This window comes from Pezoporus flaviventris, unplaced genomic scaffold (genome assembly GCF_033815535.1).
Source record: "Pezoporus flaviventris isolate CSIRO_AGI_PZ_B2104156 unplaced genomic scaffold, CSIRO_AGI_Pfla_v1 ptg000001l, whole genome shotgun sequence".
Classification (NCBI taxonomy): Eukaryota; Metazoa; Chordata; class Aves; order Psittaciformes; family Psittacidae; genus Pezoporus; species Pezoporus flaviventris.
In genome coordinates, this window is record NW_026892549.1 from 50,424,490 (window position 1) to 50,452,367 (window position 27,878).

Sequence of the window (27,878 nt, forward strand, 5' to 3'; positions counted from 1 at the left end):
GGTCTAAAAAGGGGCTGGGGAGAGTAGTTCCGAGCACCGGCCGGGAGGCGGTGTGGGGACACTGCTGCTGTGTCCCGCCGCCTCGGAGGGGTGAGGGAGTCCCGGCCGGGCCGGCCGCCGCCTCCTAAAACTAAAGCCCCGTAGAGGAGGAAAGGAGGAGGATCTGCGGCGGAGGGCGCAGCGGGGAGAGGCGGCTCCCGCAGCCCCGTGGCAAAGCGCCGGCTGGAGGCGAAGGGCGGCTGCTGCGGGGCTCCCGCGCTCTCTCCGAGCGTGCGCTGGGCGTTGGGGGCAGAGCAGACCTCCGTGCTGCCGTGATGGTGCATTTTTCCTCCGGCTCCGTCGCGGGGATGGTGCTGCAGCCCGATAAGCCCTTGGCCGCTGCCTGCCGAAGCTGGCCAGGATCTCCCTGTCTCTCTCATTCCTGCTCTCCCTGCTGTGCTCGTTCCTTCCCCTCATCACCTCGCAGACCGTGTGTCCGCTCCAAAGCCCGCAGTAGTGACAGTGTTTTATTTCCCTAACGTCGCATCCGCTCGTGATTGAACACCGGCAGCGGGGCGCGCGGCAAGGCAACTTCAGTGGCGGCCGGGTGTGTGGTGCGATGGGGATAGGGGATCACGTATGTGCCTGCCTGCGCTCCCAGGTGAGCCTGCAGCCACCTGCGACTCCGCGCCGGCCGGGAGACGATGCGCGCTCATGTATGGGTAGGCAGGGAGGAAGGAGAGGGCAGCGGCGCGGCGCTGCCCGGTCCCCGCCCCGTCGGGGATGCCCATAGTCCCTCAGCCAGGGACTCGGCGCCGCGGTCGCCCCGGGCGTGGGGGTGGCGGGCTCCTGCTTGGTGGCCCGGTCCCATCTCTCCTGCCCCGGCCCCGTCTCTCCTGCCCCGCCCGCGGCAGCGCGGCCCGGCCCGGCCCCGGGCGCTGCTGCGGGGCGCATCAGCCCCGCCCGCCGGGCCCCGCATCCCGCTCGGCCAATGGGGGCGGCGCGGCGGCGGCACGTGACGCGGCGGGCCGGGACCTGCTGCTTCCCCCGCGCAGAGGGATGCGGGCGGCAGAGCGGGGCAGGCGGCCGCGGCTGCTGCTGCGCGGCGGCGGCCCCTCCGCGCCCTCCCCCCGCTCTCCGCCGCCCGGCCCCTATGGCAGCCGCTCCCCGCCCCGCCGCCGCCGCCCGCACCCCCGCGCCGCCCCGCCGGGCTCCGCCGCTCGCACCAGCGTCGCGCCCGCATTCAGCCGCCGCTCGCTGACCCGCTGCCGCCGCCGGCCGGGGCCCCGGGATGCCCAGCGGCCCCGCCGCCCGTCCCTGCCGCCCGCCGCGCCGCCCGGGGGGCACGCCGCCGCAGCCGGAGAGTTGAGTTAGGAAGTCATGGTGCCGTGGGAGCCCTCCCCGCCCCGGCAGTGCGGCGGCTGGACGCTCTGCGACTGCTGCTGCTGGCTGCTGCTGCCCGCCGTGCTGCTCGTCCTCGCCCGCCCCGACAAGCTGGCGGCCTTCCCTACCTCCTTAAGCGACTGCCAGACGCCCACCGGCTGGAACTGCTCCGGTAAGCACCGGAGCATCCCGCGTCCGGCCCCGCCGGGCGCTCAAAGTTGCGCGGGAGAGCCCAGGGGAGACAACTTCAGAGGGCGATGCCCGTCCCGCGGAATACATGAGAATGGGGAAGGCAGTAAGTGCGGGGCTCCGGGGCTCGCCGCAGCCCCCGGGCACCTGGCTGCATCCTGCTCCGCGGGGCCGGGCGCGACAGCCGCGCCCTCCGCCGGTGCGCATCGCAGCGGCTTCCCTGGCCAGCCGGAGCGCAACTCCGCGCTTAAACAGCGCAACTCTGTGTGTGACTGCGGAGCGGGGTGCCGGGAGACGGGCCGTGTGCGCGCATCCTGCAGGCGGCTGTTGCCTTGCGCACCGAATTGAGAGCAAATCGGGGTAGGGACGCCGCGACACCGGGAACCCGGTGCCTGCTCCTTAGAGTCCGGCTGACCTTTATAATGAGTTTCCTATGTAGGTCAGCAGCCGGCCCTTCTCCAGTACACAAAGTAGTTTTGACATGAGGCTGTAATAGCCTTTTGAGAGAAAGAACGTTATCTGAGGTAATGTGTGCATCGCACATAACGTGTTAGACTGGGGGGGAATTGCCACTGTAAGCTCTTCACTTCAAACATGTAGCGAGACGATTAAGAGTGCTCACATGTTTTCTGAAAAAAATCAATGGATTTGGATCTTAATGGGTTTGAAGTCTGATGTAGCTGTTTTGTTTAATACCTTGCATGCTGTTGGAGTGGGAAGTCAGCTAGCGAAATCTGAAATTCATGCTTGTATTCGTGAACTGAATCTTCAGTCAGATCTGTTGGTTTTTCCTGGAGAAAATGAAGGCAGAGAGCTCGATTCATTCAGTGGCTCGTGGGGAACCTGGCACTTCTCCCTGTTAACTTAGAGGTGATCAGACTTCATTGGGATCAGGCAGACCATCACAGAAAACAGCCTGTTTGTCTTTATTACTGGGGGCTTTGTTGCATCATGGGCTGGAGAAATTCCAGTTTGGACTTCTGTCCAACAGATTTGCGATTGGATTGGGATACATTGATATTTCCAAGCCAGAGCCATGAAATAGCATAACTACCGGATGGCTTTTGAGGAAATAGAGTCTGTGAAATAGAGAAAAAAGTGTGTGAGGTAGCGAGGGGTAAGGACTAAGAGAAAGAGTAAGGGAGAAACAAGAGAAAAAGTGGAAAACTGGGGACAGGGAAGGACAAAAGAAAATCTGGACTCCATCATTTCATCAACAAGGTTATTGTGCTATGTGCATTAAAATGCAATCATCCCATATTGTTCCCCTTGCTAGACCAAAGCTGACATCTATTTTTTTTCCCTCTTTACATTTGAGGTTACGATGACAGAGAAAATGATCTCTTTCTCTGCGACACCAATACCTGTAAATTTGATGGGGAGTGTTTAAGGATTGGAGACAGTGTGACTTGTGTCTGTCAGTTCAAGGTAAGAAGATTGATATTTTGCTCCCTAATTCACTAATGAGAATACAAATCAAGGATCTCCCTTTATAACCTATCACTTGGCAATTTATTTCTCTACGTGCAGAGAAGTTAGAAGGAAAACCTGGCAGCATGTAAAAAAGCTGGCAGGAGAACCAACTGGTGTCAAGAAGACATAAGTTTCTCTGGGAAAATGCAGACGCTGTGGCTTTAAATGTTCCTCCGGGTCTGCAGTTTCAGGTTGTGCATTTCTGATTTTTCATCTCTGCCTTTTTAACAAGGATTTAGAGTCCTTACTAAATTCATTTCTGATACAGATCATGGCTTATTGTATTCAGAGTTCTGATCTAGTTAAAGAAATGGATCTGTAATGTGCTTATGCAATATTTTCAGGAAGGGCTGCATAGTGACAATGCTTCTGCCTGTTTATCTGCCTAGCTGATCAGATTAAGGAGCAATCCCTCTGTTCCAAAATCATCAACTTCCTTTAGGTTTTATCTAGTTTTAAGGGGGCCTATTACTGGGTAGGAGGGTATTTTTTCCTTCTATTCCTTCTCTCTTCCTCTTGCAGCTACATCTAAATCTCAGGCATTCTCGAAGTCAGACGATTTCATTATGAAGGATTCCATTTAATATGTTTTAGCCAACTCACAAAACAGCTGTGCTTTACATAATGACCTGAATAAAACCTGAACAAATTAAAGGAGTTTAAGCATGTACAAGCACGTGTTGTATGTGCGTTTATGCCCCTGTGGTTTCTTGCATTTTGATGTGGATTTGTAAAGTTGTGGAACTTGTAATGCTGATAGGAATGTTTACAATAGAGCGGGCCAAATAGTGCACAGTTCAAGACTGTGCACATCTGTAATGATTAAGTTATTACTGAGCTTTGGTAGATTATTCACTTCGAAGTATGACAAGTATTGTTTATCTTTCTGGAGCCAAATGTGTCTTTGGACAAAAAAAAACCCACCAAGTGATAAATTCTTTCATTTAAAACAGAGAAGGAATTTTCTATAATAAGAGCAAGACAGTTGTTTGCTAAAGTGCTTTGTGTTTCCCATGTTGGGAGCAAATTCATATTGACTGTGGGTTTTTTAATTCCATTTCTAGTTTACATGTAATCAAAAATTCAATGTGAGAATGCTGTTTTGAGCATTTGCCTTGGCTCAGCACATGCAGTGATTTAAGAGTTAGTCTGTTTTCTCTTTCTAAGAAAAATCTGTAGTGAAGTGAAATGTCTATGACTTGTCCCACTGCCTGGTGGTGAGCTAGGACAGATGTTGTGCCATGAGCACTGGGAACTTAGGGCAGCCACAGAGTGCTTGGGTCTTGTGTTTGGTCCCAGTTTGGCGTTGACATTTGTCATAAAGCAATGAACTCATAACCTAGAAGGAACAAACTCGGATATTGCTATCAGCAGGGAAGAAAGCATTGGGAGCGCTGTTTTCCCAAGGCAGAATGCTGGTCCCTCGTGATTCAGGGTATTAAAAGAATGAGTTGAGCAACTGTGGGCCTGATCACAAATAAATGGGTTGAAATCAGTAGTGATCCTTGGTTTCAGTGGCATTTAGATCAGGCCTTGTAAGCATTCGGAGCTCTTTGTCTTGATTTGAGCCCCCTGTGGAGCCACAGGGCTGACTGTAACCTTGGAGGGCAAATTACCTGTGGCTGATCCTGTGCCAAGGGTGGTGCAGCCCTGGGGGCTTCTTTAGTCAAAGGCATCCGTTTGATACAGGCAGAGCTTGGGGGCATTTAACTTCTCTTGTAACATCAGTGGACAATATGGCAAGCCAAAAAGATATGCCACTAGAGTAGAAAATTAATTTCTGGTGTAGTGTCTGAGGCTGGCCAAGTAAGGCAGAGCCAGTCAGGTAATTTATGGCATGAATAAGGGTAAGGGGGTCCCCCATCAGAATTCAGGTCCCCCATTTCGGTTGCAGCTCTCTGGGGTGATAGTGAGCAAATCAATAGCGGACTCCTCATCACTATAATTACTTTTTATGTTTTCTCCACAATTTGCCAGGGGCTTTAACTGCAGTTTGAGATAATAGACAAGGACAGAAAGCTAATTTTGCCTCTATATACTGTTGAAAAGTCCTGGGCTGGCCAGCCTGTGTCTTGAGGGGCTGGGGGAGGCAGAAGTGGGGAGCAGGGCTGCGGCATTCTCAGTTTGGGTTTCTCCAAACCAGAATCACAGGTGCACCATGTCTGTTGAAGTGGAGGTAAAATGAATTTATTTTTATTTGAAAAGCTGAATATGATCAGAGTGCTCGGGAACACCTGAGTAAGGCTTCTGTCCCTGGAGAGACAGCAGACATGTAGTGAGAAAGGATTTATATTGGTTGGCTCTCTTGTTGTACTCTACTGCAAAAAGATAACTCATTCACTGACTTCTCACAATGAGACATGTATTTAGTTGTAAAATACCATGCCCTGCTCTGATTTGTAAATGCAGACCCATGCTTGGGGCAAGCCCACATCTTAGTGCCATCAGGGAGGGAAGGCATGGAGCTGGTACTGGCTCCAGCAGTGGGGTTGAGAAAGGGAAAAACCACCACCCCTTCCCTCCCTGCAAAGGGCAAACTCAAAGGGTCCACCAGAAGATGCAGAGCTGTGCCAGCAGTCACACGGTTGTAGACATGACTTGCTAGGGTCTGTATCCCAGTCTGCCCAAAGCCATAGTTCTGGCAACCTGGATTCTCTTCCCTCTTAGATTTCATGAACATATCCAAAAATATGCTGCTGTATTTCCATCAGTCACGTATCTTTTCTCTTCAGTCACGAGGACTGTGAACATTGACTGGTTTTTATGTGAAGGAGGAGTCCTGTTTTCATGTTGAATCCCTCACATGCCTCAGTGTTTGTGGAGCTGGAACAGCACCTGGCCAATTTACAGCTTTATATTATCTTTCCAGAATATATTTTCATGTTACTTCATTCAAGCCGTAGGTGGCGTTTAGGAGTAGTTAATTCAAGAGAGTGGGACACTTTTAACAGTGATACCAGGACGAGAAGTTAAACAAGTTACCATTTTCTTCATAAAGCAAACCTTATGCTTTCAGTGCCCAGTGCAGACCACAATGCTTACAAAGCTGCTTTGTCCCTTGTGATAGTGGGCATTCAAGGCTTCTAATGCTGTGAAAGGCAGCCTTTGACTGATACTTGCCTGAATTGGATACATCCACTTCCCTGCTGTACAGCTGTATTATTAAAATGTGTATGTAATGAGAGAGAAGTGGGCAGCATGGCACTATGCTGCTGGGTTTAGTGGGAGTTTTGACATGGATTTCCTTGATCAGCCCTTGTGGGATAGAGAAGCATTCCCACATCTTGGGCTTGGGCTATTAAGCCCTAAACCAATGCCAAAAATGCATCAGTAGACTGAAGAAACTGACAATGTCTAATATTCTCCAGTACTAGTAAGAAGTATTTTATGGTGAAGAGCTGCGAGTACCAGATTCAGTGTGGTCAAGCACAAGAGTCTAGTTCTAGTGGATTAGGAATAATCCTGGTGACAAACATCACAACCTTCTCATCCGTGATTGTTTTATGGGTAACTTCCACTGCAGTTTCCTGGTGGCTTTCAGAGCCATCCCAGCTCAAAGCCAAGACCGGATCCACCTGGAAGATCTAACTTCTTTTTGTTTCTTGTGGCTCCTGCCTCTTCCATCCCAATACTAGTTGTCCAAAGGCAGCAGTGGTGGGAAGCGTGAGCAACAGGTGAAGAAATACAGCTTTGACCAGCAGTTTGAGGAAGAAAAGGCTGTGTCACTTGTACTCATCATGGAAGTACCCTCTACCTCCACTGGCCAAAGCCAAGCTTGAATGTGGTGGGAGCCACAGGAGAGACAGGGAAACTTCTACGGGGAGAATAATTCCTGTCTGGAGCCAAGGTGTCTCTCAAAATGTGTTTTAAAATTGCCAGTCTTTGGAAGGAGTTCCCACCTGTCTCATAGCTGCTCTGTCACTTGTTTCTGTGGATCAGGATCGCACTCGTGATGCTGTATGCTGTTAATGTAGGGCCGCCTGGCCTTTCAGATTTGCAGCTGAGTCAGTGTAAAAGATCGTCTCTTGCTCTGGGCGAAACCAGCAGAGAGTTTGTCACTGTCTTTCTTCAGAACGGGATCCAACATTGTTTCTGAATGTATCAGAGCTTGTTGAGATACTTTGGGCCAAATTCTGCACAGATTGCTCTGGCAAAAAGTCCCATGGGTGACAAGCAGATAGGATGTCTAAAGCAAGCACAGTCTGATCCTTCATGCTTTAAAAATCTGCATGATTGTGTTAATTGTCCTGGTTAAATATTCCATATCAGCCTCCAGAAATTGCTGTTGAGCTTCTGGATGGAGTTGGCATTTTCTGCTCAGATTGAGGACATCATGGTGAAAATAGCATAGTAACACTTTTTAATCAACTGTTTAAAATCTTTGCATGGAGGAGCCCTTCGTTAGGAGTGGATTTCTACTGTTGTGGCTGCTGGTTCTTATTCCAAGGAAAGAGAGTGCTGGGGGTGGGCAGCAGTTTGGGAAGAAAATACAATGCATAAGGAAAATGTCGTTTGATTTGGCCCAATCAAAATGTCACTCTGACCAAGTATGAATAATTTCTTAGCAGCTGCTGCGTGTGGAGGCCTGCAATTAATGTAATCTATGCAGTTGTTTGTGTTAATCACTTCGGTAGTCATTCACTTTGAAGCCTATTTGATGTTATCCCTGGAACTTCAGTTCTGCATTTCACGTTGTGCTTGATGAACACACCTCAGACACTTTGTGGCATAATATAGCTAAAGACAAAGTATGATTTCTTTTAAATTTTTATTTGGATTTAAGCAGAGGTGAGCATTTGTAAATAATAATTGTGTTCATCCCATTTGTTATAATTAAACAATGAGGCATACCAGGAGTGTGGTAATCATGAGATAATCATATCCCTGGTATAATTACCATGTACAGGGTACATCCAAGTATTTCTAAGCCTCAGAGTGTGATTATCTTATGATAACTGCACCCAGTATGTTGCCAAATTTTCAGTGTAAAATGGAATTATTTGTATTAAAATGAACAAGAGAGGGCAAAGCTGTCTGCCATTGGTAGAGCAAACAAAGCGCAGGTAGTTTGCAGAGTTGGGCAGGAGTTTGAGCCAAAGGAGGGGTGAGTGGTGTGAGTAACTTCTGTCTTGGCTCGCTGCAGTGCTGCCACTCCTGCCTGCTGGCCACCGTGGGGAGAGCTTGGACCTTCCTGAAGCATCCCAGACATAGCTTGCCGAATCTCCCTGTGGAAAGAGGGATGGGTTTTGATCATAGGTGTCTCGGATAATTTCAGCCTGTCCAATCAGTTCTAATTATAGCGAAGTACTTAAATAGTTATACACACACAGGCGGACACAGTTTTGTGTATGCGGCAGCTGACTCTGTAGCGGTGGGGGGGTGTGCTGGAGGAGGGGAAAAGCAAGCCTCATCATTACAGTTTGTCTGTAGCCATCCAGTGGAGACACGTGAGCTGCCATTGCAGATGCAAGGAGCTGTGTGCCTTGCCTGTACTGCTTCCCAGGGGAATGCCCCCACCTCGTTCTGCAGGGAGAGACCTCTCAGGGTGGCAATTACTGGTCGTTTTGCCATTCAGATTATCTTTCCCATAACCTGTTCATGTCTGGTTTACGGTCCTCTTCCTTTTGTCTTTTTAAAAATCCCCCTTCTCTCTTCCTCTTAGCTGTAAACGTAAAGAGGAGGGTCAGCATGTCCCTCTCTGTTTTCCCAAGGTATCAATACTGGAAGGGGGCAGAGGGGTAGCTAGATGGATGCTGAGCCACCCAGCTTGTGTGACTAATGCTGCTTCTCTCTGTCCGTTCCCATCAGTGTAACAATGACTATGTGCCCGTGTGTGGCTCCAACGGCGACACCTACCAGAATGAATGCTACTTGAAACAGGCTGCCTGCAAGCAGCAGAGTGAAATACTCCTGGTGTCTGAAGGATCATGTGCAACTGGTACGTATAACATGGTCCAAGCTGCCCGCTGACCTTGCCATGCCCCTGAGTAAAATAACCTGTGGGTAGCCAAAGCCATTTGGATCTCTGCTTTGAATTCATTACAGGTTAATTCTTTACAGTTGTAGGCATGAGAAATTGCTGCCATCCTTCCCTTTTAAGTTCGTATATGCTCACTGTCTATGATATTGATGCTGTTTTGAAGAGTGCAGTGCAGAAGTTGTTTGTTCTTAATATGTATCTTGTGCTCCTGATCATTCTGTGTGCTGCATACACTCCTCAGCTATTACGACAAGTAACTGGAAGCAGATTAAATGAGCAGATGTCTGATAAATGGGCATCTGGATTACCACAAACCTTTCTATAATCTGGAGAGATAGAACGGGAGCATTACTGCCTGCAATCCAGTTTCTTAGGTCTTTTCTTACGCATGTAGGACCAGAATCCCAGATGGTATCATTCAATAGACCACAGGTTATCGTGAGCCTAACCAGCTGAAGACTTGGCCCAAAACACACTTAATGAACAAGTCTATGCAACAGCTGGGATTTTTTCCTGGACTTGTTGGAAGAATTCATTAAAGAATGTGTGTGAAAACTGTCATTTGAGATATCTTGTCTTGACTCTGAGCATCGTGAGGTATTTGTATCTCTGCTTTTTTGAAAGAGCTAGAAAGGTGAATGAGCAAAATCAGTCAGGAAAACTGAGTTGCTTACGTGCAGGGGTTCCTGATGTTTTTCTTTTGTACTCAGTATCTGTTAGAGGTGGGCAGTGAAGTTAACTTGAAAAGAGCAGGAGGAGTAAGTCTTTGTTCTTGAGAGAGTTCTTTAAACTTGAATAAGAATTTTTTTCCTGGCTGAGGATGGAGGAGACAATAAAAAGTGCATTAGACAAACTTTTTGCAGTGCCATAATTTTGTGTTTCATACACTTGAGAGAAAATCAACTTCTTTCCCTGGAAATGTTGTTTTCTGAAGCTGTTACCTGACAATTTTCAAGAGGAAAGAAAATAAACCACATGCTGCATTTTGATTTTTTTTTTTTGATTATTTTTTTTTTTTGTCTATAAATTGGTATTAAACAGAGCTCAGGCTGACAAAACCTTTTGTAACGTAGGATTTGTTCAACATAGTGAATTGTCTCAGCACAGCAACTCATCTTTTTTTGATTCAAACTTCTTGATTAAAGGGATAATGTAACATCTTTTCTTAACCTTGCTTGCCTACTGGCAATGGCCATGTTGGAAGCGTTCTCTCTGGAACATGGTGGATTTCAGAAACAGAGACCTGGGCTGCTGGGAAGTGTGGCAGCGAGCAGCCCTCCTGGCCATCACTGGCAGGGGTCTGGGCATCAAAGGGTAGGGGCATAAGGAGAGACGTGGGGTCCTTTTCCTCCAGAGAGCCAGGGAATATGATAATTCATTGTGGGAGGCAGGTGTCCATTTCTTTCTCTGTGCTGGGGAGACCTGGCACACCTGGTAAAACAGCACTTCCCAGAGCCATGAGGCTCTGTAATGTAATGAAGACCCCTTTCCTCTTTCTTCACCTCTCCTGTGAAGTATTGTTGTGTAAATCTACCACTTTAAGCTATTCTTGTGACAAGTTTATTTAAATAAGGGGTTTCCCCTCTTTTTTTTTTTTTTTTTTTACTTTGAGCAATGATGGCATGTACAAGCCAGTTCAGATCCACCACACCTTGCTGTCAGTAAATTAGATCTAACAATTCATAGAGTAATCTCAAAGCACCCTTTCCAAACTCTTTCTGTTAATCTTGATGCTGATAAATGGGTAACCCCTTCACTATGGGGGAGGATGGGTTGACAACCTCCCTCTTTTCCCTGCAAAAGAAACTCCTCTTAGGGGTTATTTTTGGTAACCCTACATGTGTGTGCACTCTGTGCTGTGCCTTGCTTAGAAAATTTCGTAATGAAGCTCCAGGGCTGGCAGTTTTGTGACGTTGCACTTTCTAAATCTGTGACTCTCGTCATTCTAGCCAACAAACCATCGAGCAGGGGAAAAAATAAAGCACTTAATTTTGAAACTCAGCAACAACCTCAAAAAAAAAAAAAAGACATTTCAGTCATTTATCTAAATACTTTGAATAATAACAATTTCAGTGGTTTATTCCAACTAGATCTGATGAGATGTCACTGTTTTGGAAAGATAATGACATTAATTTCCAATTGGTCTGGCCTCAAACAGATAGGTTTAAAAATTCTCTTTGGTGAGGGCTTAGTAGTGGCCAAGTCGGGTAACTTTGCACAACTGTTGGGAGCAAAGGTTTATCAGTCTCAGTACAGCAAAATGAGGCAGAGGCTTATGAGGATGTTTCAGCACTCTAGGGCTTATGTTGTTTTAGTCTGATATAGAAACTTTACAGAAAAAGAGTTGAGACATGAGAAAGATGGCTTGAGTGAAACATGTTTAGATTAGATCTCTGTAGTTTACCCAGGGATGACATCAAATATAACCTACACTGTAACACACTTATACTGAATATAATACACTTATGCTGAATATACTTACGCTTTGCATGCTTACAGGACATACTGTAGCATGTGAATATGGATTTCTTTCTGTTCTTTTCTCAGATGCCGGCTCAGGATCTGGGGATGGAGGTAAGAGCTATCTCTTAGTATCTCTGTGCTTATGTGTACACACATTGTCTTTCACAACTTCAGATTTTAAGTGGATGTGCTTTGCACTTTGTTTGTTACACTGCATATTGTCTTTTGCTTAGCTTTTTCACTGAAATAAAGTGACGGTTTGCATTTTAGTCAAGCTGGAACCTAATAATGACGTGCTGTTTTCTAGGGAAATTCAGAAAGCTGTGTTACTTATAATAGGACTTCAAATTATTCATAGGTTATGCTAGGAGCTCTATCTCCATCTACTGTTACAGCTGCACTCATTTGATTTATGTTTAGGGTACTGTTTCTTTTGTTTTTAGAACATGAGACAAACCCTTGGTTCCTTCTCACTGGAGGGTTCAAGCCAAATATTTTGTGGTAACATAGAGCATTCTTTCAAAGATATAAGGACATGTCACAGGGAAAGAACAATGTGTTTTTCTATGAATAGCAGCAGCAAAAATGAAAGTGGAAATAGTCCAAACCCTTTATCGCTTACCTTGAAATGTAGGCAAACTTGCATTTGAGTTGGGGATTGTCTTTATTTCCTCAGTGCAGTCATTTATGGGTTTGCTTGTTTAACACTGGTCCCAGGGTTTGTGACTGATCCTTCATGAAAGTATAACTGCTGTAGTGCCCTGCTTTGGGGCAGGGAATGTAACTTTTGGGAGATACTAACATGGAGGGGGCTGGTGGGTCAGGGCTAGTTTGTGTGGCTATGGAAAGTTGTCCTTAGCAGTTAGACTTATTTCTGCCCAAGCCTCCTGAACAAGATCTAGGAGCCCCATGGCAGGGGAAGGGGCAAGATCAGCATCAGGCTGACATGCTGCTGGTCTCCTCTGGCTGGGGCAGCCATCAGGAGCTGAGCCAGATTTTGGCATAAGACACAGACAGCAGGTCTGGGCTCTTACCCAGTTTTATGGCTGGCGCTGGCTGGAATCAGGTTATTCAAATACAGTCTCATTATTTGGCAAAATACCACCTAGTCCTCGTGTAGTTTTGGTAGCCAGTATATTAGAGAGTGCAATGTGTGGGTAAAGTATTATTTTTACCTGTGAAACAGTCAACAACATGAGCGTGAGGCAGTAGCAGAGGACTTAACTTTCTAATATTGGACTTGTGCTGCTTTCTGGACACTGGGACACTTGAATGTGTTTTAAGTTTGGCTCTCCCCCAAAATCACAACCTAAAATGCTGGTATTAATTTTCAGGAGGTTTGTCCAGCTATTCCTATTTTACTCTAATGTCCTTCAAATTGTCTTTTTAAACTGTTACACCAAAGAAGTTTCTTATTTAGTGCTTAATGGAAATCTACAATTTAATTTATATTTATGATATACTTTTCACACATATAGTCAATCAGCTTTCAAACATAGTTGTGCAAAATTCATTATGTGTGTACTAAGGAAAACAGATAAAATTTAGTTTGTTTTATAACTGGGAAAGTGGGAAAACAAACTTGGCCACTTTCTAAAACTAATTAATTCCATTCCTTTTAGGTAAAAGTACAGGAATTTAAAAGCATGATTTCCAAACAGTTTCATTTTAAAAGCTACAGTTGACAAAAGGTGAGCATGACAGGGCCTTGGGGACTGACTGGGCAGATAGTAAGGAAGCAGATTTGTGAAGGCAACAGAACCAAGTTGGTGCATGTGTTTAAAGGTCTACAAAGCTGCCTTGTATTATTCAAGATTTAGTAGGCAGCTATGGCTCTTCTTAAAGTACAAAAGTATATTTATGTGCCCTAAGAAGCTAAATCCAATGAAGTAAATGCTGTCACTACATCACTCTTTACTAGACACAGTCTTGTTGTAAAAGCTGTAATAAATTTTGGATGTCATCACAGTAAGTCTTGTAAAATCCACTCCAACAATCATGAGTGGGATGTTTTTCTGCGAGAAGCCTGAGGTCTTGGGCAATCTTGTGTGTGTTTGCTGGTTTTACGTAAGTTTTCCTTTCTTAGGCTTCTTCAGTTTTGGTTAACAAACTGCTAACCAATGCAGCATCTCTTTCGGTGGACCATGAGAACCCTCCCAGCTGGCCATACCTCTGCCTGAATCAGCAGAATGGGGCTGTGATAAATGCTGTAGGTGTCAGAAGTGCTACATACATCTGCAGTGAGGGACCAGAGGTATATCGGACAGTGGGAATCCTTAGGAACAGCCATTATATTGTTGATCTGACCCATTTCTTGTTGCTGTCAGAGTGCCAGCAGGATGCGGGGTAGCACAACACTTTGGCATTCCTATGTGCTCTGTGGTGCATCTATGTGTTGTGTTTTTCAGAGCTGGCAGACTTTCTGGCAAGGTTAAGGTTTGTGCAACTGTGATGGTCTGTCTATGGGAGGTTCCTTGCAGCCCTTGGGGACCGCTGTGGGCAATGGGCAGGCTGAGTAATGCCTCCTGGGCATGGATTAGGAGACTCTGGTTAAAAAGACAAAGAGTGGATGGACTTCTTGAAAGCACCTGTAAGGGCTGATCTTCCGGTCTCAGTTGCTGAGGAGTGTCCTCAGCAGCAGGAATCTCTGCCTCTCAGCACTTACAAGTCCAAAAGGATGAGGATGTTGATTCTTGCTGGAGCCCCTCCATGTTATTCTCATGGGTTCCCTTAGTGGTGCTGTGTATCACTCACAAGCTGTGAGAAAAGGGAAGCTACCTCTTCAGCAGAATTGCATCTTGTGGCTGGATTTCTTTGGTCTGGAAGGTACACATCTAATAGGAAATAAACTGTGAACTAGTAAAGAACATTGTCTTTTTCCAGCTCTTGGAACATGGCAAATTTCTTGCTTTGAGGTGTTTTCCCCCATGACTAACACCTCTTCAGCTCTCAGTACTGCTTCTCTCTCAATGGACCTCTTGTCTCATGGAACTGTAATTGGTTAAGGGTTCAGAAATGATTGGGCAGGGGTTGGTGCAATGGAGAGATGTACACAAGCACACCATGTGGTCGCGCAAGCCTTTTTTTCTCAGGAAACTGGACAGTGCAGGAGCAGGGAACAATAAAGCCAGAGGCTGTGTTTTCCCTGTCACACTTCCCTTCTGCATGTTTCTATCTCGGTTTGCAGAGAAATCTTCTCAATTTATTATTTAGGATTTAGGGTTTTCTGCTTTCCTGTCAGGGATGCTGGGATCAGAGAGGTCCCAGCTTCTTAGCACTTTAATGGTCTTGAGGGCTTTCCAGAGGTGATTTAATCCTTTTTTATGCAGCAGTAGCATACAGAAGTCCCCTTATTTGTAAAGTGATGGGGGAAACTTAATCTCATTTGATTACTGAGCCTTCAGCGTGCACTTTTGGGGATATCCAGTAAATGGGTAAGAACAGTAGGTGTTCAAGTTTCTTACTGCAGAAGACATTTTTCCCTGTAAATGAAGGCTGAAAATGCATAATCAAGAGCTGTTTCTGTGTTTTGATTGTAGAAGCTGAGCGTATGGTGTGGGATTATTTAAAAGCCCATATCCCAGAAAGATACTAATCAATGGCAGAAAGAATGAATGTGAAAGCATTTGTACAGAGAGTAATTTAAAGACATTCCATTCATTTTCATCTACACTGTTCTCTAGACAACTGGGTTTTTTTAGAACCCAGTGATTCATGTTTTGGTCTTGAGCAGCTTTATAATGAATTCTTGCTCGTTTCCTAGCTTCCTTCAAACAGCAACAAACTCAAGATGCAGTACTTCATTATAGCTCTTACTGTGCTAAGAACACCTCTCCTTGGTGTCTTTTTTACATTGAACACTTCTTTCCCCTCCCTGCATTATCTGTATTCTTAGCTCTTTTGATTGGCTTGCGTTCATAGTCCAATGGATTTACTGTGGGTGACTATCACACTAGGTGTTTCTGTGATCCCCAGCAAGGCAGTGTGTAAGCACCTTTGTGGAATCGGCTTCAGAGCCTTATTCAATTTCCATTCAAGTCCTAGTGGCTTCAGTGGGAATTGTATGGGGCCCCTGGATACACATGTCTTATTCTGGTTTGATTTTTACATTAATTCTTTATGATCTAGACTAATGCAGAATGAAAAAAACAAGTCATAATTCATCAATATCATCAGCAACTGTTTTACAGTAGCATCTAGAGGCACGAATTGTAAGATTAGGACTCCAGTGTGGTGCACCCTGGTACTGTGAGACACTTCTTTCACAGTGAGGAGGAGAATAGAATCTGTGAAGCAGGGTCTGGATATACAGACTGGGCAAAAGCTGTAAGTTGCATCACACTTCAGTGGCTGAACTGGGAATAACACGTGCTGCTTTCAGAGCCAGACCAGTACTGAGTCTTTTAAACCACATTGATTGTCAGCAGGCCTATATGTAATCCAGAAAGTATCAGAGATTATATTGCTCTTAAAGTTATTACTAGTATGTTAAACAAACCTGGTAATCAACAACCTTGTAAGCCAACTTCTTTCCTCCCTCTGTCTCTTTTGTTTTGTGTGTGTATTTTAAGGATGAGAATATCTTGTTTGTTTGTTTGTTCATTCTTTCAATTTATCCCTTCAGTCTTATCCAGAAAAATTGAAGTCCCACAGCTCTTTTAGGTGCCAACATGTAGACTTAATGATAGATTTGGAATTCTGGTCTGCCTTTCCTGTTGGCTTAGAAGATGTGTGAGTAAACACATACATACTATAAATCTGTATGGAACAGCAGTCATCTTGAAACACTAACTCGGAGGAAACAGGGAGAAAAAATTTAACACTTTAAAATCTGAATTATTTTTGAAGGCAAACTGTAATGGTGCAAGTGTATCTTTTTTTCTTTAATCAACAAGCTAATGGCTACTTTGAGCCAATTGTATTTGTGCTTGTCTCCATGATGGTTTGATATGACTAACTTGAATTCAGCAGCTCTGCTGCTTTTTCCACTGATTTCCTTTCCTGCTTTATTACAAGGTTGATTGATGGGCAGGGCTATGCAGAACACATTACATTGCTGTAAACACTATCCTAGCAATAACACTTGAGCCAAAATACACAGTAAAACCTGGAGTGTATACTGGTTTGAATGAAGCAGCGTATGAAATGCAGTGGTGATAAACACATACATATACACTTATTCCCCATATATAAGAAAACACTGTGAGTGTTCTAGTTTAACCTCTGAAAGAAAGGGAATCCATTCTATGTGGGTATAACTGGTGATACAGCTTTCTCAAGTAAATTTAGAATATCTGCTGACCCCACGTACTGCATCAACTGCAATAAGGCAATAGGAAATCTTCTACTCTAATTTTAGAGGTATAATTTAAAAGCAGCATCAGAAGGTACAAAATCAACTATAAGCAACATGCAATGACTGGGTAAATACCTCTGGAGGTAATGTTTAAATCTTGAATGATTGACCTGACTGTGGATGGTCAAATATACGTCTCCTCTGTTAAACAGGTTTTTACCTTGTTAACCTCAGCATGGCACTGAGGCCAGCCCAATAAGCTCTTTGAAAGGCTGGGCTTATTAGCTCAAGCTCTTCTCTGTCCTAACCTGATTGCGTGACTTCTGGTTCAGGCTGGTGTGCTTCTGACCTATATAAGAGTTAGGTCAGGAAAAGTCTCTTTGTGGCCTTTAAAAATTAAGTTGAAGTTCCTATATTATTGTTGACTAGATGAGAAGCACTTGGGCATTTGCAAGTGCTGAACCTTTAGGCCCCTGGCATAGGTATTTTGTGCAGGTTTTAGAAAAACTAGGAAAGTGTGGGAATTACAGGAATGCCAACATTTGGATTCCTCTCAGGCTCTTATTTAAGTACTGAGCTGATCAACCCTGCCTGACTGAGAAAATTCCAGCAAATCCCCAGAGCTCCTGTGAACTTGAAACTCTCCAGGGTTATATATAAAGTACTAGTCTGGGAGATACTGGTTTTGGATTTGGTTGCCTGGTTTCTGCCTATGTTTTGCTTGCTGCTTCTGCTGCTTCTGAAGTTAGAATGCAAAAATCCAATGAAAAATGATGCATTTTATCCCTATGCTTGTTTTGTTATTAATGGCCAAAGTCTCTGCAGTGTTTCTGGTGTGAATGCACAGGTTTTGTCAAGCAGACTATCAACACTGAGAAATACCAGGGGAAAGAGTTAACCCATAGTGAATGACTTGTGGCCCATTTTCAGCCACTCGTGCAAAACTGAAAAAAAATGAATAGAAGATGCCATAAAGATTCACAGACTGCTGTAGGCAAGAAGTAGGAATGACATCTATTCATACCTTCTTTCCTAAATTAGTTTTTTAGCACTTCTTTTAAGTAGTTCAGAGCTACACAAGGAGACCATGTGTGAAAGATGGTCTGCTTACACCAAAAAATACTGAGAAGGCCCTGGTTTTACTTTAAAAGTCAAAGTTGTCTGTCTTTTGCTCCATCAAAATGGAGCAAAAGAATCCAAAATATGCTGTCTAATCATGTTCAATTTGTAAATCCAAAGATAACCAAGTCATCAAACCAGTGAACAAATCCTATGATACTCCAGCAAACAGATTAAAAAGTGGCATTGGATCACAAATACTCATTTATTGGTCTGTTGTTGTAAACACAGCAAGAGAGAGATGCAACGGACTAGATTTGTCTGCTACGTCTCTGTAAACCTGGATTAATTTTCCCTGTGACAACTGTGGAGTCACTGGAGATTAGCAGTGCTGACAATGAGAGATGAATCTAGCCCACTCTCACTTTCCTGTGTAGGGAGTTCTTTCATAGGGAAGAAAATGCTTCTCAAGCTTTCAAAAGGCTCTACCATGCTCTCTACAAACCCCTGACTCCATGGGGTAAAATATGTATTCAATCACATGCTTAATTTTTATCACATGCTTAAATACCATTGACTGGTAACATTTTCTCTGAATGTGTATGTCTTGCACAAGTGGGGCCTGAGGCAGCCTTGGAGTGACCAGAACTTCTTCACATCCTTGTGCATCTCTTGGTTATATATTCTGTGGTTTTGTGATTGAAGAAGCTGATTCACTATGTGCTTGCTTTGAACTGGTTTTGGCGTGACATAGGATTTTGTTTGATGCTCTCATGAGATCTTAAAAAGAACAAATGGGATGAAAACTGCCAAGTCTCTCTCAAGGTTCCTGTACTCGCTTTTCTTTAACTCTTACATTTCAGATCTCAGCTGCACCTGACAAATTTAATATATTCTGCATTGAATGTTTAAATTCCCTTTTGTCCAAGAGGCTTTCTTTCAGGAACTGGGAAATAAAACCAGAAGTTTTGCCTGCTGTCTTTGAAATTAGTGGGAGTTTATATTCAGGAAGGGTACAGCTGATTTCCAGACACATAACAAAGTGGAGATTGCCACCTTCTTTCTGTAAATGGCCGTATAGAATGAGTTTAATGAGTGTGGTGCATGAATGAGAATCCAGAAAAATTCATACTTAAATCCAGACGTCTTAAAATGTTATGTTACAGCACTAATGGTTTTTAAGACATTGCCACAAGTCTTTCAGCCCAGATTTTTGAGTAGTGTTACAGAGGATGCTTAGTTTTTCATTCAAAACAAACAAAATTATTTTAGTCCTTGTTACTCAGGAGAATATTTCAATAAAAGTCTCAAATGCTCAACAACAGGGAGAACTCCAAATTGCATTTTGAAAATATCCTGACTTAGGGAAGAAGAGGTCAAAACTCTTCCATGATATTTCACATGACTTTTTTTAATACCTCAGACTTCTTGATCTGCTTAGCTCTAGCTGCATGGGAGTCGGATAATGATGGTGCCTGTTTAAAACTGTTAAAAAGGCAGCTACTGAAGCAGAACCAGTTTTACCTCAGCGGTCCCAAATATTTTGCAGTCTTTAAAGATGGAGAGTTAAGGGACTTTAATGCTGCTTTTCAGTAAGTTTGAGAACACAGGAAAGGCCTAAAGGTCTTAGAGAGTGTAGCAGTAAAAAGGGTAGGGGAAAAAAAAATCCAGATATTTATAGGCCTGTCAATCTGACATTGATTGAAGCAGGATGTGTAGACCCAAACCTCCTTAATAAAGAAATATATGAGAACTAATGTTGAGCAATATGGACTGATGTAATAGATTTTTGTCCACTAATTGAAATGTAATTTATGAAGCTACATGTTTGTGTGGTAAAGACAACAATACCAATGTAGTGTACGTGGATGTCTGTGGCGTATTTGATATGGCCCTGTATGACACTATGATTAAGAAACAAAAATCATGCAATATGAATGCATTACACTATTAGTGGAGTAAAAACTGCCTTCCCAATGTAATTATAAGTGGATTTATCATTATTAGATGGACAGCACAGGGACCAGCCTTGTGCTGTTTATTTGTTTCTTTGTTTTACCAGTGACCTAGGTGGGTACATGCTTCCCTCATTGATCAAGTTCTCAGCAGATGTAACTGGGGAAATAAGAAACAAACAGTTCACTGACACAACCCAATCTGATTTACTAGGTACACTGGTGTAAAAGCAAGCCCTCTGATATGGCCAAACATAAACCCACAAACCTAGAACAAAGATGGAAAACCAGGGGAGTGAGGTGGGGAAATGCCCCTGGGAACACTGATGCTACAAAGAAAGCTGGAGTCTTGGTAGTTGCTGGGCTCGTTGCAAGAGTCCTCTGCAAACACAGTGAGCCAAAGGGTCACCTGGTGGTGGCCCTTTAAGAAGCAGACCCTTGAGCAGGGGTAAGGATGTCAAAATACCTCTATCTTTAATGGATGTGGTACCTGCAGCTCCAGAGGTACTGAGAAGCAAGATAAAAGGCTTGCACAGCCAAGGGCAGTGGCAGGCAAGCAAGCTTTACTGTGAAAGCTTTGCTGCTCTTATCTTTTTCAAGGGAAAAGAAAGGGGTGTATAGGTCATGGTCAGTAAATCATAGAATCATAGAATAGTTAAGACTGGGAAGGACCTTAAGGTCATCTAGTTCCAACCCTCCTGCCATGGGCAGGGACACCTCACACTAAACCATGTTACTCAAGACTCTGTCCAAACTGGCCTTGAACACCACCAGGGGTGGAGCATTCACAACTTCCCTGGGCAACCCATTCCAGTGCCTCACCATCCTCACAGTAAAGAACTTCTTCCTTATATCCAATCTAAACTTCCCCTGTTTAAGCTTGAACCCGTTACCCCTTGCCTTATCACTACAGTCACTAATGAAGAGTCCCTCCCCAGCATCCCTATAGGCCCCCTTCAGATACTGGAAGGCTGCTATGAGGTCTCCAAGCAGCCTTCTGTTCTCCAGGCTGAACAGCCCCAACTTTCTCAGCCTGTCTTCATACTGGAGGTGCTCCAGTCCCCTGATCATCCTCATGGCCCTCCTCTGGACTTGTTTCAACAGTTCCATGTCCTTTTTATGTTGAGGACACCAGAACTGTACACAATAGTTCAAGTGAGGGCCCAGTATGGGAAACATAAATGAGCAACAGGGCTCTTTGTGCTGACAAATAGAGGTCTAATGAGATGCCAGGCTGGCAGTTAAAGCTACACAAACTTAGAGTAAAGTTTAGGTGCATGTTTGTAAATGAAGACAATTGCATGTGGAAGTCTGGCAGTGGATAACTTCAGCTGCTCCTGATCTCATCTGAATCATGTCAGGCCCCTCTGGGCTCCTTTCTGTCCAGCAGTGCAGTGCAACTCAGTGTAATTACTAGTCTACCCTCAGCTGGTGCTTGGAGAGAGTCCAAAGGAGGATCACCAGCTATCTGTTGAAGGTCCTTTTCTTTCCCTTTTCTCTTGTTGTAAGAAGGTGAGAGCAGCAGGCGGTAGGATGGCGCCCAAAGAGCTTTGAAGTTGGAACCCATATTGATTATGATTAAATAAAATTTGATTTTTTAATCTGTTACTACAAAGACCCTCCCCAGCTTCGATGTGTGTGATGGGTTTGGGAGGTGAGAAGAAAGTACCAGAGTAGGCTGTCATTGCTGTGGCTCATACATGTTGTCCACTAGATTCAGACAGAGAGGCATCTTCATCTTTGTTATAATACAGCCTTGATAAACAAATAACTTATTCTTTTGTACAGTGCCTGAGATTTTCATCAAAAGAGGAGGGAGCCGGTTGTATGAATTACAAGGCCAGTACAGCCCAAGTCTACACTGTAATTCATTTAGACAGATATTGAAGTGAATTGATGGGCTCAGGTTTGTTTCGATTAGTGGCCTTTTGAAAAACGAGTTGTCCTGTGTGTACAATTTTTCAATCTGTTTACATCTAATTAGCTGTTCAGATTGGCTAAAATTAAACGATGTCACTTGTAATGCATTCAGAGGTGAAGATATGATAAAATAGACTCTTTATAATCTCTTCAGTAAGTGGCTTGGAGCACTGGCGTAGTGTGAACTGAGGGTGTGTGGAAGATCAATCTGTGACGTGGAATCAAATATAATCAAGCTGCAATCTCACAAATGTAATGAATAGTCTATAGCATCTCTTTTGTACTGATTCAAAGGGGGAACAAGTTTTTCAGTCATCCTTTCCCATGACTCCTTTTTTAGTAGATTCGCTTGGCTGTCTGGACCATGGTGTTGCGATGGCTATCCCTGCATGCTGGCATCTTTACCTGTTTCGCTATTGATTCCTGCTCACTAGATATTCCTCCCTGGAGACAAGTCATTTGAACAGCTTGAAATCTAAAAACTGACTGCTGCAATGTCAGGTTTCTAATTCTGCAGCTCAGCTGACAGCTCTGGAAAGTCCCTATCAAAGGCAGAAAATTCAACAGCCTTTATTCTGCCAGCATACAGCCCCAATTCTATTTTACTGCTCCAAAGCCTACAGGCTTTCACATGTTTCTGAACAAAAATTCTGCTATTAATATGTAAACTTCTCAGCAATTAAGCTGTGCTTATTGCTGCATCAGTGCTTTTTGACCGTGACCAGCAAGCAGTACATCAGCAACAGCAATTTAGTTCTCTTGCTTACTCATGGATACATGTCTAAGGAGATTTTGGCACAGGTTTTCTTAAATATTTTCAGAAGTTTTTGTTAGTCTTTTCATTCTTCCTTGGCTCTCAAGCCTTTTGCTAGCAATGGGCAGAGCAATCCTCTGCGTTTGTGTAACAATCCCTAACACGGGATTTGAGTATTTGCTGAAGTGAGCTTTCCCATGGTGATTATAAGGTGCTGTCACCTGATTTCCTTCTCCAGCTCCCTACTGCATGGCATGGCAGTGCTGTCCCCTGTCAGCTGGCCTCTTGGCCCCAGAGCTTGGGGTGTCATGGAGTATGGGCAGGTTCCCCTCTTCTGTTTGTGTAAGGAGCTTCAGTAGGGCCATTGCCTCCCTCCTTCGTGTCCAATTTCTCTTCCTATGACCTTAAGTACCAGGATCATGCTGGAAATGAAAGCTCAGCTCAGTGGCCAAGGATTTCAGGGACAGGGTCCTGCCTTTCACTGGGATGTACAGAAGCAGCAGAAGGGGGCTTTTTGAAGCCAGCAGGAGAATTTCCATATGAAGCCTTTACAGACAGCACTGGAGAGGCTCAGCAGGCAGCTTGGTGATGAGGCAGCTTGTGATGGAGATGGGCTGGCCAAGCTGTCCATGTGCAGGAATCAGGCTGGGAGCTTCTACCTGGACAACAGCAGTGAAAAGGCCAGCTGACACCTGCCCTGGCACCTTTGTCATCACAAGCCCTTCTGACCCAGCTCCCTCAGGTACTACCCATCGCTGCTTTCTGACCCCTTATGGTTCCTAAAAGGAGCTGAGGGTACTCAGTGAGTTATGAGGTCAAACTGAGATCTCAAGTACCAGGCCTGTGCCAAGGACAGCTCCATCCTTCTTGCTGGAGTTCTTTCTGGTTTCCTTCTGGAGTCTCTCTCCTCCTGCCCCAGTGGTGGTGACTGTCCCCTTGCTACTGAAGATGAAGGTGGCAAATGCCTAAGCATTACCTGTAGGCAGCAGCAATAGTAGCGGGTTGTTGGGTTTCAGGGACTGGGGGGAGGAGGGTGTATTTGTTTCTTTTTGGTTTGTTTTTTGCTCATTTGTTCTTCTGTTTTTCCAAAAGAGATCATTTCAAATGAAGAGAAACTCTTCTAACCAGTAGAGTAAATCTGTATCTGAATCCATTAGTGTTAGTCTTCAGGTGTAGAAGCCACAGCATGCTTCAACTCCTCTGCTGTAAAGTACTCTTTTCTGGATGTCTTTAGCTGGATGACGTGTGCCTGAAATTTTCTTATATTGTTCAAGAGGATTTTCTTGGGTTCTTTTCTTAAATTTAAAAACAATACCATGAGCCCTTTTTGAATTGACAATAGTGTGTATGAAGTGAAAGGTTTTGGTTTTAAGGTATTTGTTGTAATTGAAAATGGCAGTTTTAACAGTTTTGAGCTATTGCTGGGCATTCTTCATCAGGATTTTTATGTTTTACCTGTTCCTATCCATCTACCTTCTACCTCAGTTCCATCTCAACCCCTCTGCTGCAACATTTGTTGGTTAATAAAAGATCCTCCTGATTTCACTGGGCAGTCAGGCAGTCGTGTCAGGCTAAGCCTGATTTACAGAGGTCAACTAGATTGAGAATAATCAATGTTTTGTTACAGTCTCAAGCCAGCAGTAGGGTGAACAAAACAATATATTTAATTTGGAAGTATTGTAAGTAATGCTGAGAAAATCTATTGGTATTTATGTATTGGAAAGAATATATGAGGTAATTTTCTAGGGCATTATAGTTACTTGAAAACAGTTATAAACTTAGAACACAAGAATGCTCAAAGCTGACAAATAAATGGGAAGAAACCTCTACATTTAGTTGACTGGAAATTCACAGGACTGCTTTCTAGTCTTCATCTTTAGTTCTCCCTGCTTCATTCCTTTACAACTTTGGATAGGAAGGAGATGTTCTGCTTTGTCTTAACTAAGCAATAGGACAGCTGCTAGGGGCAGGAAAAATGGTGGCACAAACAATCTTTCACCATATTTCATTTCAGAAGTCTCTTTTTTCTTGAAGAGATTACTTGTGCAGTCTGTGTAATTAGGAATATGCACCCCCATCTGTCTTAGGCGGTACATAGAGGTGAGACATAGAATCTGCATTTCCTGCCCTCCCATAAAAGTGCAGTGACTTCAGGGCCTCAGAAAGTCATCTCTGCTGTTTCTGTGTTTAACAGCATTGGATAACTGACTGATGAAATGCTGTTAATTTGAAGGGATGTAGAGGGAATGTAAGATCCTCAGCAGACTCTGATCTGACAGCAAGTGCACAGCATGGGGAGCCGTCAGATTGCACAGCTTGCTAAGGTCAGGTTAAATTAGTGCCCAGCTACTTGTACAGTGGTAGTAGGTGCTAGTATGTATGATACAAGTGTCACCGTGTAAGTCCCTGCAAATTCCAGTCTTAAATTAGTGCATGGAGAAGACATTTAGCCACATCACTTGTCAAATGGCACTGTCTCAGAGTGGGGCAGGCAATGAAAATTCTTTGTGGTCTTTTAGGAGTTAGTGTCACTTTTAGTGTCATTAGTTAAGGGATTGAACTGGTTCAGCTTGATGTTTCAGCTGAATTTATAAACCTCCTGAAAGTTCCAGCAATGCTCATCATCTTCATTGCCTCTCATGATGGGGAAAGAATGGGGATGAAGGTGCCATCATCTTGTGGAGACAAAAATAGACGTACTCTCATGATTATATATGTACATAAAGAAGAGAAGGAGAAGACATTGCAGAGCAACCTGCCAACAGTAGTGAGGGAGGGAAAGCTCTTCTGATAACTCATCCCCCCTGCTATGGTTGCATTGTTATTGTCTGGAAAGATTTAGTGCCAGAGGGTTTCATAAAAGAGAGCAATCCTGAAAATGTAATGGAGCAGGTTGTGTTACAGGACTTCTCTTCCTTTAAGGTAAGCTGTCGCACAAGGCTGCTGTACTGCGGCTCTTAGCAGTAGCAGCCGCTTATGCCATAAACACAGTCAAGACAAATGTAATGTTTTACCAGAGGCAGCCAGCAGATGCTTTGTGTAAACCTTAGTCTGCCACTGGCCAGGTTAATTTTAGGCATATTTTACACTGCATTGTCTTTAAACAAATATGTTTAGAATAATAATCCTCTGCTAGCTCGAGCTTCTTCAAACTGCTCAACAAAGATTGCCCTCTGTTTGAATGAAGGGTGAAATCTGTGCTTTTCAAGAGCTCCTGTTGGAGCCACCAATTCACTGTGTAGTTTACAGGCATCGTAGGGGATTAGCTACAGAGTACTCCAGAGGTGCTCTTCAGTTGTCATTCTACAGCTAACAATGTCAGCTGAGGAAGAAGAGTGTAGGTAAGAAATGCAAATAAGCCAAAGAGACTGAAAACACTGCTTTCTCTTTGTCTTTCCTTCTCCTTTTCTTTTGAAAACAAGATATAATTTCTTACCCTTTAAACCTACCCATGAATGAAAGTATGTCAGTGGGTGCTGCAAAACACTGGGCTACTAGTGTCTCCTATGTAGAGTCCATTCTGGGGATGAAAAGCTGCACCTCTGCTTCTATGCTCACAATAGTAATATTCATAAAAAATTCAATCTTTCAAGCCAACCATAGTATCCTTGTGATGAAAAGAAGGGAAAGGTCAGTGAAGCTTGTCCTTGATGAGAAACAATCCCGACTGATGTTCAGAAAACTGAAATGGTAAACTAAAGCCGTGCACACGTGTGGCAAATGCAGTCAAGCTTCTCACTCATTTCAGCTTCTTTTGGACAATTCTAAATCAACTAGATCTAGTTTTCAGCTAGACTTAATTGAGAAGCTGGTCTTTCTAATGAATTTGTATGAGTTTATTGACCCTGGCAGTTTTCACTGTAATGCACTTAGTATATTATATTAAAAAATGTATATCACAACTGAAGCAGTTTTGTAAAACAAGCTTTAATGCAGCATCTGCTTATTTGTGCCTTGGGGATGAGGGACAACGGCAAACTGCTTACTGCTTGAGAAATCAGCACACCACCACAGGCATTGCTCTAGTGTTAGAAGTCAGGGCAATGCCTTAATCTGGATGTGGATCAAATTGCTGTGTTGATAATTAGAAGACAATAAGCCTGCATGAAATTGAAGCAAGACGTATTAAAATCAGGTAGTAATTCTCCTTAATGCTGACTGGAAGTAAGCCATGTCTGAAGGTAACCAGAATGCATTATTGTTTGCCATTATAAAAAGGTCCATTTAAATAGCTCTCTCCCACCTAGGGCAATTTAACCTTTTGTAGGTATGAGCATTACAAGGAAGCCTAATGCATATTTTTTGTACATTATTGTGCATAAATGCATGCCCACAATTTTTATGTTCCAACGTGCATATTCATCATGAATCAGACTGGGGTCAATGTATTTCCAAATCATGTCACTGATGATAGCCAGGAGCAGCTGTTTCCAAAGAAGGTGAAAGAAGCTTCATCCTTGAGCTACCCTAGTGGGAAACTGCTTGCTAAAACCTACCAGCTAGTGCATCAAGATGGGAGTGTAAATGTGGACATGAATGGTCCCATCAAAAAAATGCGTTTGTATGTGAGAATCAGCTGTGGATGTGCCTAAATGCTGGGGTCTGGTGATACAGTAATGAGCTTGATAGTGATCCTTCTGCTGGAATGAAAAATATTTCCCTGGTTGTCTTTTGTCCCTGGGATTCTGAAAGCTGAACATGAGACCCTTCAGGATGTGGGGGACCCTTCCGTGTGCTGGCCCTTATTTTGTTTGCCTGTCTGCTCCCTTCAGCTTCGAATTTCTTGTAAAAGGTTCATGTCATTTTAGGGAAGCACCTTTATGCTCCAAAACATTTTCTTTCCCAGCATTTCAACTTGTCCATTTCCTCCCTGTGCTTTTTGTACACTATTTCCAATGCTAATAGGACATTATTAGTTTGATTTATACGAATTGTTAGGCGGTTGACTGTGGTGTGTTCCCATAACCTGACATAACTGACTGTAGTTTGCTGTATTTTTTAATAATGCTTCCTTCAAAACAGGTGTACTTCTATGTTTGTGTTGATCAGTAACTGAAAGGAAGAAACTAAGGCAGCATTTGAAAGCTTGTAGATGCAGTACACGTGTGAGCTGTCTCGGTCTGATCAGCAACCTTATGGTGGGTTTAATCTGGAAGTCCTTATTTAGACAAAACTGGGGTAGAGCTGAATCTCAGCTGGTCTAAAATAACTTCACAAGCACCATCTTTTCACTGTCTGTGCAGCTCTGTTGGTAGATGCACTCTATTTACAGACAGATGTAACCAGAATCTCAGATTTACACCTAATTTTGCACTGCTACAATGAACAGTTTTTATTTAAAAAGTGTGGGCATCTTAGTGTTGCTCAGGAGGCAGGACAGGAGACACATCCCGCAGAGCTTGGCCAAAGTAATGGAAAAAAAAAGAA

The 27,878-nt window shown here is 44.0% G+C and overlaps 1 protein-coding gene across 2 annotated transcripts in view; it reads left to right on the forward strand.

Annotated features, from left to right (window-relative positions):
- Positions 1–1,247: 1,247 nt before the first annotated feature.
- Positions 1,248–27,878, forward strand: part of TMEFF2 (transmembrane protein with EGF like and two follistatin like domains 2) — a 127,614-nt gene continuing 100,983 nt past the window's right edge. The window contains exons 1-4 of one of the 2 annotated variants that reach the window (XM_061457299.1): positions 1,248–1,534; positions 2,870–2,979; positions 8,833–8,962; positions 11,552–11,578. In XM_061457299.1, the coding sequence (XP_061313283.1) occupies positions 1,360–1,534; positions 2,870–2,979; positions 8,833–8,962; positions 11,552–11,578 (442 nt within the window). In that variant the 5' untranslated portion in view covers positions 1,248–1,359. The remainder of the gene's footprint in view (positions 1,535–2,869; positions 2,980–8,832; positions 8,963–11,551; positions 11,579–27,878) is intronic. The other variant, XM_061457290.1, reaches the window with a different exon arrangement.